At 38.7% G+C, this 10,502-nt stretch overlaps 1 protein-coding gene across 1 annotated transcript; it reads left to right on the top strand.

The window, feature by feature from the left end:
- Positions 1–935: 935 nt before the first annotated feature.
- On the top strand, positions 936–10,472 carry LOC105381769 (diphthine--ammonia ligase). The gene is made up of 14 exons (XM_038114121.2): positions 936–1,402; positions 1,938–2,122; positions 3,152–3,225; positions 3,441–3,546; positions 3,828–3,997; positions 4,327–4,829; positions 5,088–5,272; positions 5,361–5,489; positions 5,888–6,049; positions 6,556–6,721; positions 7,295–7,396; positions 7,910–8,097; positions 9,680–9,840; positions 10,307–10,472. Exons 1-13 carry the CDS (start codon positions 1,288–1,290, stop codon positions 9,833–9,835), a joined length of 2,241 nt encoding a protein of 746 aa, XP_037970049.2. The 5' UTR covers positions 936–1,287; the 3' UTR covers positions 9,836–9,840; positions 10,307–10,472.
- Positions 10,473–10,502: the final 30 nt, after the last annotated feature.

Genomic DNA, 10,502 nt, shown 5'->3' with positions numbered 1-10,502 from the left:
AAGCTATAATAAACCCTACGCATTGACAGCACCACAGTTTGACAGCAATAGACAAATGACATTTTGAGTCAATGATACCAGTGCAAGAAAAAAGTTCTATTGCTTTTCCGCAATATGGCGAGGGTTTTTATATTCCTGGTTTGGCTATAAATATGTTTTAAATTTGTAATCTGTTTTGTATATTTTTTGTTTGTGTGCAATAAAGCGTTTATATATATAAATTTATTAATGAATAGTATTTTTTTATCTATAGAAGTAAATATTAAAAATTATTGTTTCTATCATATAACTAGTTTCAATTATTTACTAAAACAAAAGTTTAAATAATTATTTGAAGATATTACACGAGTTAAACAGTCTTTTTAACAATTTTTTTTCTTAGTGGCTTTTTTGTTCATGGGACTGTCTTAGAACAAAAGTTGCTCGGATCAGCCAATGAGTCACCCGTTTTCGGTTTAGGATACCAAGTTTGCAAAAGAATATAACAGTATAGAAGGTCTCACATAGACATAGACCTACTCCTACTACACACGCGTAGACTATTCTACAGTTCTACTAGCTTATATAAGACATCAGACTATAAATACTTTTCTAACATCTTAGCACTTTTATTTTCATTTTTTTATTTTTATCTCTAGTAATTATCTGTTATTAAAAACTAATTACTTAGGTAAGTACTTTTTTTTCAATTTTTTTATAAGTGAACAATATTATAATATATTTTTAATATTATTAATATTTTATATATTTTTTTCAAAACTGTAAAAGATAGTTGTTATCTTCGACAGTTAAAGTTTGTTATATACCCCTTTATACTTGTTTAGTTCAGACCACTCAGACCATCATAATATCATGGTCACTTTTTCAGTGATTTGACCTCTAAAAATGGCAAGATAATAAACACCACCGGCATGGCAACATTAATTTTGACAGCTGCTGTTGAGTTTTGAGTTGATCGTCCGACGAGTTCATTTGTTGAATTGTGTCTTTACGAGAGAATTTTTCCTCCTACGGGTTGAATTGTTATCGAAACTGATAACGATATGTTGTGTCGTTTCTGTGATTAATATCCAAGGCAGTTTTGAACCATATTTTGTTGATAAGTCTAGAGTTAAACGTTTAAAACGCTACTATGTCCTCAGCTTGCTTCAGATAGCATACAACGTGGTCTTCAAACCTTTTATTGAAGCTTCCTCCGCTAGATAGGGCTCCAAAAATACGATGTGTGTTATGTAACGGGTTGTTTGTTGTGTTATTTTTGTGGGTGCGATTTTTGAGCGTGTGAAAATGAGGGTTGTGGCGCTAATTAGTGGCGGCAAAGACAGCTGCTACAATATGATGCAGTGTGTCGGCGCCGGGCACGACATCGTGGCGCTGGCTAATCTCAGACCGCAGCACAGAGGTGAGACAGCTAATAATACACCTACTATACTCTTACCAACACTACAGTGCCCCACTCACACTGTGGGAGCTCTGTCCTACAGATTGACATTGACTATACTTTGTTGCTGTGTAATGTGTTTAGAAGTTACAGGGAGTCTTGTTTCAGCTATTCAATTTCAGCATAATTTGCAGAATGAATGATAATTTTAAAATTAAATATAATTTGACCTATTTAAATCTCATTAGAATAAAATTTGACTAAAAGTGCATCAACAGTTAGATGTATACATGCATACTTTGTTAAACTTTATCTTGACAACTTGTTGCATTATTCTGGAAGTTATTTACTCCTGCTATCTATATTTACTAATGATATGGATATTTGTATTTGTCACATTGAATATTATAGACACAAAAAAAATGTACTAGATAAACCTTTACACTGTCACTACTCACACTATAACATTAGACATGAATTAAATCTCTGGAATAATCCTTAAAACCCCCAAACTGAACCTAATAATCAAACACATCTGCACCAAATTCATTTCCAGATGAGCTGGACAGCTACATGTACCAGACGGTGGGCCACATGGGCATTGACCTGTATGCGGAGGCGATGGGCCTGCCACTGTTCCGTGAGGTCATCAGCGGCACCGCACTGGACCAGGGCCGCAACTACAAGCCCACTACCAATGATGAGGTTGAAGACCTGTACCGGTTGCTCGCCAAAGTTAAGGTGATTATGACATTTATTCATTCGTAATTATTTATTGCACAAATATAGGAATTAAATGCACAAAAGGTGGGCTTAATCCTAAGAGCATTTTCCACCAGGCAACCTACAGGAGGTACAGAAAACTAGTACAAAGGTGTCCAAAAAAATTGTATATTCATAGCTGATTAGCATGAGCCATTTATAAATGACCCTTGACTTGAGCAGTAGATAAGTTAAGACGGTTATTTTATGTGTTGTGAATAAAATGAAGCTAATATGCTTTGAAGCTAGTTTAATCATCATGAAATTGGCATTTCCTCATAATGAATTTTGAATCAATGTATAATGTGCAGTTTATTTGAGTAATTAGTAATTACTTCATAAACAAAAGAGAAATAAATATTTAGATACCTGTTTGGTTTCTTATTAAGTATTTATAAAAATATGTTTGTCTAAAATTAACAATGTACTAGACTCATTATTTACTTCATTGTTATATTTACATAGTGCATCCTTTTATGTACAAGTGTGTCAGTGATCTTGCTATGCGTTATCATCAGATAAAGGAAGTCCTGTGTAAATAGGAGTAATTTCATTTTTACAAAGTTCAAGATTTTAGTCATGAGTTGAAATTTTATATGTAGGTACCCTTGAGCCAATATAACTAAATAATATTCTTATGTTTCTTTCATAAATTTTGTGTAATAATCTGTTTATAGTAGGTATTTGGCACCGATAATAAACTTGTAAAATATCCTGATCTCATCCAGTACCACATTTCATTACAAGAATACTTACAGCTTTACTTGATTGCCACATATTAGGTAATATGCTATGTTTGGCATCATCATACCACACTTTCCTTGCTAGAATACTTACTTTAATTTTCATGGTGTGCCATATACAGCCTACATCTAGATTACTTACTCTAAAGATCTGAAGTTCCTTGCACATAGCTACACATTACACATTGCTATATTGGCCTTTCTAAGATAAATGGCTAATAAAGCGCAAGAATCTACTGCTCAGTAAATTCATTCTTCTTTGCAGGATGAAGTAGGAGTGGAAGCAGTGGCTGTTGGCGCCATCTTGTCCGATTACCAAAGAATACGAGTCGAGAATGTGTAAGTACATTTTAATGTGAATCTAAGTGATTGTTTGATAAGAATTATGTAATGCCTTTTTTATGTATTTCATAACAGCAAATTGATACTTTCGTAAGATTAAATTAATTGAGATTAGAGTTACAGAAAATAAAATTTATGATTACAACTTCGGTACATAAATTTATCAATGAATCAAAATGGCAAGTTTCTGATTTTATTTTGCTATTTTCTAGGTGTGGAAGGTTAGGTCTAGTCTCGCTGGCATATCTGTGGAGGAGAAACCAAAAGGAATTGTTGCAAGAGATGATATCAAGCGGTGTTGATGCCATTATTATAAAGGTAATTTTATTCCTTTCTTTTTAAATTATTCATCATTTAAATTATTTTAACTCTCTCCTAAAGCAAGCAAATCCTTATGTATGTAAAGTTCTATAACAGCCAGTCACATGCGAGTTTCTAATTTAAATCAACCTTGCAAGTGATAGCTACCAAATATAAAAAATTAGGATGTTTCCCTTTTAATAAAAACAATGAATTTTATGTTCAGATTGTTTTAGATTTGCGGAAATAGTTGTATACTAAGGTACTCTTTCTAACTTCAAACACACAAAAACCCGCAGGTGGCAGCCCTAGGCCTCGAACCGCGCGCGCACCTCGGCATGACCCTGCGCGAGGTGCAGCCCCACCTGCTGCTGATGCAGGAGAAGTACGGGCTGAACGTGTGTGGTGAAGGAGGGGAATATGAGACCTTCACGCTCGACTGTCCTCTGTTCCGGAAGCGGCTCGTTGTGTGAGTAGCACAGACAGACATACACATACATATAACATAATATGTACACACACGTAATATATGCGGTGAGGGGGGCACCAATCAGAGCCAGAACCACTACAACCACTGCGCCATTCTGTTGTCGCTCATCATTAGCATTTATCATCATTAGCTGGATATAGGTGCCTTGTGGCGCATACGCATGCACCTATTTCACGGTCTGTGTTTTATGATGCTAACTGTAACTAAGGTTACCACTACCATCATTTATATTGTTAAGCTATCTGAACCTATAATAGAGTGCCTTGCTTTCTGGCTCCACATAAAATATCTTAACTTTATCATTTCAGTGACCAAACGGAACTAGTGATGACAACCGACGACCCGGTCTCCCCAGTCGGCTACCTCAACCTGTCCAAGCTGCACCTCGAAGACAAAGACAACAACGACATCACCCTCCCGCCAACCGTCAAAAACGCACTAGACTTCGTCAGCGACCTGAGCGACACAGTCTTCAGCGATCTAAGCGACCTCGAGCACAGCGAATCGGAATTGGAATCCATAGAGAAGCTAGAGAAGGAGGAAAAGAAGAAAAAACAGCAAGAGAAAGAGTTGAACCCTCTGCTTACTTATTCCGGGGATAAGGAGGTCAACGATGTGGCGGAAGTCGAAGAGGAACCGATACAAGAGGGGTACTACTACGACCAAGCGCATTTGGAGAGCGACCGCCATACGGTAGTAGACCACCGGAGTATATTCGGCAACCGACACGGCTGGTACTTTATAGGCGGGATAGTGGGGGAGGGAAGCGACACCGGCCCCGCCACAGAGGACGCTATGCAAAAACTTATTAGTAGGTAAACTTGTACTTGAATTTTATGTTAGCACATTTCACGTGTTGAGCGAATCATTGGGAGGGAGCAATCACTGTTTGTCGCTTTTCTAGACGAGAGGGTTGCAGCTTTCTTCAGCCAGCTTGTTTTGTTTACATGGTATTTTATTAGAATCATGTATTGATGTTAATTTTTCTGGCACCTTGACGAAAGTGCATGCATGCACGTTAGCTGACGTCACACCGTTGGTCTAAAAAATAAATAAACTTTCATTGCAGATTTACTCTCTTCGGAAAATTTGAGACTGCAGGACGTGTGTTCCGTAAACATTTACATGCGGGACATGGCTGACTACAATGATTTAAATAAGGTTTATTTGGACAACTTTAGTTTCGAGAATCCCCCGACCAGGGTGTGTGTTGCAGTTCCGTTGCCAAAAGATGTCGGTCTCATTTTGGATGCCGTAAGTTTATTTCAAATATTCTACAAAATAGTATAATATGAAGAATTATAGTCAAAAGAATTCTGCTACATGTATATTTTAATTTCAGGTTGCTCACAAGCCAAGTACTAGTCAAGAAATTGAGCATAATAGTAATAAGGAAAGAGTTACAATGCATGTTCAAGGCATCTCCCACTGGGCGCCAGCCAATATTGGCCCTTACAGCCAAGCCGTGAAGGTATGTTTCATAAAACCATGTAGATCGGCTATAAATAGTTTGTTTAATTTAACTAACCTCCTTACTAAATAAAAAAAACAACATTTATTTCATTTTATAACCAGCCAGTAGTACCAGAAGATTTTTGGAAGTGTTGGAAAGCATTACATATTTTTTGTAAGCTGGCAACACTTTTCCATTAATTTATTTTTCCTTTTTTAATTTGTATAACCAGCCAGTTTAGTTTTCCAAATTAAATAGGTACAATGTGTATACGAACTTTTTGGTCAGGACTTATTTTTGATTTATTGGAATTATTTGCTCTGCCTGCCGCTTCTACCTACTTTTTTCCCCTATTGTAAATCTTTAAATATCTTGAAAACCTTTTCCTCACTGATATAAACCTCATTCCCCCACAGGTGGGCGAGCTAATAAGCACATGCGGGCAGATAGCGCTAGTCCCGGGCAGCATGCGCCTGGTGGAGGGCGGCGCGCGGCGCCAGTGTGCCCTGGCCCTTAGACACCTCACCAGGGTCATCCGAGCCGTCAACCCGAGGGCGCACATACGGAGCGTGGTTCAGGTTAGACTGGTTTATGGTGGTTGGATGTGTCGAACAAATCACTTCAGTATTTCGTGACTTCTCGGAGCGTCAGGTTGCTATCTCGAGCGACACACCTCCCTTGCCATCGTTTCTTACGAACGTAATGTCATTCAAAATTTTCTATGTATGGAATATAAAGCCTTTTCATCACTCATGCTCTGAAAGTTGGTGGGCTTTGGCTGAAAAGAGGCATAAAAATAGCATTCTAGAATCGCATCTGGTAACTAAAATGCGATGAATGATGACGGATTTTAAGTGAAAGGTTTCTTAAACCAAAAACCTGATGATATTTACACACCTTGTAATTAAGGAGAGGGAAACTTTTGTTGTTGATGTACGCATAATATTAAAAAATAGAAATTAGCCACTATTTTTTCTACATTCCTCGTATTTGTACTGAAAAGCACAGTGTTTACATCGGGTGAACCTCTCGCGCCATGGTTAAATACGTAAACAAGCCTTCAATAATAACTCCTACTTCACAGAGCGTCTGCTACACAACGCACGGCAGCATGATCAACGAGGCTCGCCGGCAGCTGGAGCGGCGCACCGCCGGCGCCATCGCGCAGTACGCGAGCGTGTCCGCGCTGCCCCGCGCCGCCGCCGTCGAGTGGCGCGCGTTGGCGCACACGCACAACAACCGCTTCGACTGTACGTATAGTGATACTGCTTCTGACTGTATGTACGATAATTAAGGCTTCGTCAAACAGAGCACGTACGCGTGGCGTACTGCTAGTGCTGGCGCTCTGTTTGACAGTATTTTACCATAGTAGTACAACACGTCATAGCGCGGCGTCAAGTTAGCGCTCTCATGCGCGCGCTCTGTTTGACAAAGCCTTTATTCCTGTAACTCCACGAGGAGTATAGCTTCAACTTTTCTGCCCTGGGCTCTTTCCTTGCTGTGTCTCAGGAGATTCCGATGAAATTGAGGTAGCTGAGAATGGATCTCCTCCCGGTTATTGCAGGTTCATCCTTCTATCCTGCGGCGGATTTCATTCTAACGTCGACTGTACGTATAGTGTGAAAAAAGTTCCTATGTTATTAGTGACAAATGCGAGATAAAATAAGGTTTGTCACCAAAGTGAAAGGGTCGGCCAGTCAGATAAGCGATAGACGCTTTTATAAATAACAGGTGTTAAGTTACAAAGCTTCTTTCATACACCCCCCCTATTCAATTGGCTGAAAATGGTAATTTTATTAAAACATATCTCGTAAATGTTACAGATGAAGAGACGGGGTGCAACGTGGGTGAATACAAGGTGGCCATCACGAGGAGGTGGAACTACGAGAACACCGTCGCCGCCTTCGTGTGTAATGTAGCCACAGGTAAGTACTGTAAATTATTTAAATAATGACGTATATTAGTGTTATAGCCACGCTATAACATCACTATAGGATGCACTTAATAGCGTCAATAGTCAATTTAAGGGACTTGATACGGACTGATGATGCTATCATCATTCGTCCATTGAATCACCACAACAATCTGTCCCCTTTTTACTTCTGCTATCATATTTACAACGAATTTCTTTTTCATTGATTGCGTTTGTATTTTAGTATCAACTGACCAGTCAAGTGGAATCGGTGTCACTTGCTTGCAAACTCAAATACCTACTTTGACGAGACCCACAAAGTGTGACTGGTGTGCCTGGGATTCACTATCTTTTATAAACAAAAACATACACATTGAGAACCTTATTTTTTTAAGTCGATAATTTTTTTGCTACATTGTCTTTAATTACTTAAGTACATTGAGTTGCGAACGATTATCCCGCTACATACCGTCATTCTCTTCACATTTACCACATAATCAAAATCTACCCCTTTCCTCCCACCCAGGCTCATCCCCCTCCTCCTGCCAGCTCTCATTCCCCTCCGAAGAGGCGTGCCAGTCGCACCGCGCGCTCGCCTCGCAGATGACTACTGAAGAGATCACCGAGGTGCTGGAGTACGCGCTCAGCAAACTGCTGAATGAGTGTCAGGAGACGGAGCCTCGGCCCGCGGTTAATATGAGGATATTCTATCAGGTTTGTAGTGGCTTATTTTTTACTATAAGGGGTGGGAGGTTATTAAAGTTTGCTGGTCATGTTATTTTCGTTTTCATATTCAAATATAATAGCTCGTCTACGAATATGTAAATATGTTTTTTGTTCGTTTGTGAAAACGATAAAATATAGATATGACTTTTTATAACCCAAAACCCTTTGTTTTGCAATAGTGGTATAAGTTAGAAATCTCATATGACTCAGCTCGTCATTCTGAACAACTTTAGTTCTACGATATAGTACAAGTTACCTATAAGTAGTTTAAAAAAAAATGATATTCATCATTCCCCCCTGTCCCTTTTCGGATTACTATACCTACTTTTAACACCAAAAGCTACACCGTTTACATCTATTGATAACACAACAACTTATAAACCTAATCTACTCTTAGTAGTAGTTTAATCTACTTTTAGTGATAAGACCGCCTTTTGTACCCTAATTAAGTTGCAATTTGTTATTCCTATGATTCTTTGTTGGTGTGCAAATAAAGCGTATTCTACCTATCTATCTAGATAGGTACTATGTTTGTAATTTTGATAGTTTCAACTACAGATGCCACGAATATTCGGCCACTATTCGGTATTCGGCCTATTCGGCCAGTTTTTTCAGTATTCGGTATTCGGCCGAATAGTGCGTACTATTCGGGCCGAATACCGAATAGTAAATCATGTAAAAAATGACTTGTTATTTTAATCAAAATTGTGTATTTATTTCCAAATCACAACATTTTAGTACTTAAAATTAATCAGTACACGTAGTAAGTTGTGCTGGATAAAAACGAGCATTTTAGCATTTTTTGGTAGCCCACGATTGCGCTTTTCATTGTAACCATCCTCAGAAAATAACCTCTCGCTATAAACGCTACTTCCGGCGAAGAAAGATAAGTTTTTGCAAATTTCAAAAGGTTCGGGTATTGTTTTTTGTTTGCTGACCACCACTTGTAAGGATCGGCCATCCGATCTAGGCGAACTATTATCAAATAAAAATTCAATTCGTTTGCCACAGTATTCTGCCTCCTAATAATTAGCATTTCTCATATAATCTGTAGCGACTTCTTCAAAGCAGTTCCAGGAACAAAAAAAAAACAGGTTGTAGCGCCGAATATTCGGCGCTTCGGCCGGCAGCGTCGCCGAATATTCGGTATTCGGTATTCGGCCAATTCACTATTCGTGGCAACACTAGTTTCAACTAAAGGTTTTGCAAGTGGTATAGTAGCGGAAAAGAGCTAACTCAGTTTGCTATTCTGAAAAACTTTAGTTCTACGATATTTACAAGTTATAAGTAGTTTTTTAAGAAAAGTTATTCACAGTGACTTCCTTACCCTTTTCGGATTACTATACCTACTTTTAACACCAAAAGCTACATAGTTCCCAATGTTAACTACAGCGTGAAAACAATTTAAACTTTACATCTTTTGATAATGCAACCTCCTGTAGGTTGGCTGGTAGAAAATGCTTTTAGCATTAAGTCCACCTTTTGTACACTTATGTTATATTTGTGCAATAAAGTATTAAATAATAATAATAATGCAACAACATATAACCCCAATCATCTCCCCCCACAGGTTTGGTCAGCCCCGCCCCTACCCCGCATCCTGGCGGCGCTGGCGGCGGCGCGCGCGCGCGTGTGTCCCGCGGCCGCGTGCTCGTGCGTGCCCGTGCTGGCCCTGCACAACGCCGCCACCTTCCTCTCCGTGTCGTCTCTGCGCACCGACGAGTGACACACGTGGGTATAGTGCAGGAAGGAACTTTAGTAATAGTGCGATATAAGATATACGCTGATTTGCACAAAGGAACTTAGAGCTAATGTCGACCTATTTATATTGCTGGCTTGCTTCAGTCAGTATACGGATACTTGAATCATGTGGAACTTGACCGCATCCTAGAGTCTAGTGGAAACTCTAGGCTAGTTTATCATTTGTGTAAATCTAAGCACTCTCCGACAATTCAGCCAATCACAGAGCTGCATTCCCTACTCAAGACGTTCTTACTGCTAGTATATAGTACTGCTACCAGTCATCGCTAGATAGAGTTATTGAAACTGACAGTTTCCCATTATCCACATTTGCATCTTCTTTCAATTAATTATTCATGATTAATTGATTGTGACTATTACATAGATTGGCCTTGACATCGATCGTTTTGCCGCGTGTAAACGGTTGGTCATACTAATTATACTGTTCTTGTTGCAGGTACCCTTCCTATGACTCAAAGGTGAATTCAGATGCTTTATTGCCTGTTTATAAAATAATATATTTGCTGAATATTTTCAGTGTTTATAAAATTTTGTTAAATTATGCTACCAAGTTTACCATATATGTACTGTAAGTCAAATTATATAAATTATTTTTTATTGCACATTTGGGTTTTTATTTCATTACTCTTTAG

Source organism: Plutella xylostella, chromosome 18, assembly GCF_932276165.1.
Source record: "Plutella xylostella chromosome 18, ilPluXylo3.1, whole genome shotgun sequence".
In the NCBI taxonomy this organism is placed as follows: domain Eukaryota; kingdom Metazoa; phylum Arthropoda; class Insecta; order Lepidoptera; family Plutellidae; genus Plutella; species Plutella xylostella.
The sequence above is the reverse complement of the archived record's forward strand: the minus strand, read 5'-3'. Positions and strand labels throughout refer to the sequence as shown.

Coding starts and splice junctions, on each gene's coding strand:
- LOC105381769 (XM_038114121.2), top strand. CDS start 1,288: ATGAGGGTTGTGGCGCTAATTAGTGGCGGCAAAGACAGCTGCTACAAT. Junction 7,397..7,909: donor CGTGTGTAATGTAGCCACAG/GTAAGTACTGTA, acceptor CCTCCCACCCAG/GCTCATCCCCCTCCTCCTGC. Junction 8,098..9,679: donor ATATGAGGATATTCTATCAG/GTTTGTAGTGGC, acceptor CTCCCCCCACAG/GTTTGGTCAGCCCCGCCCCT.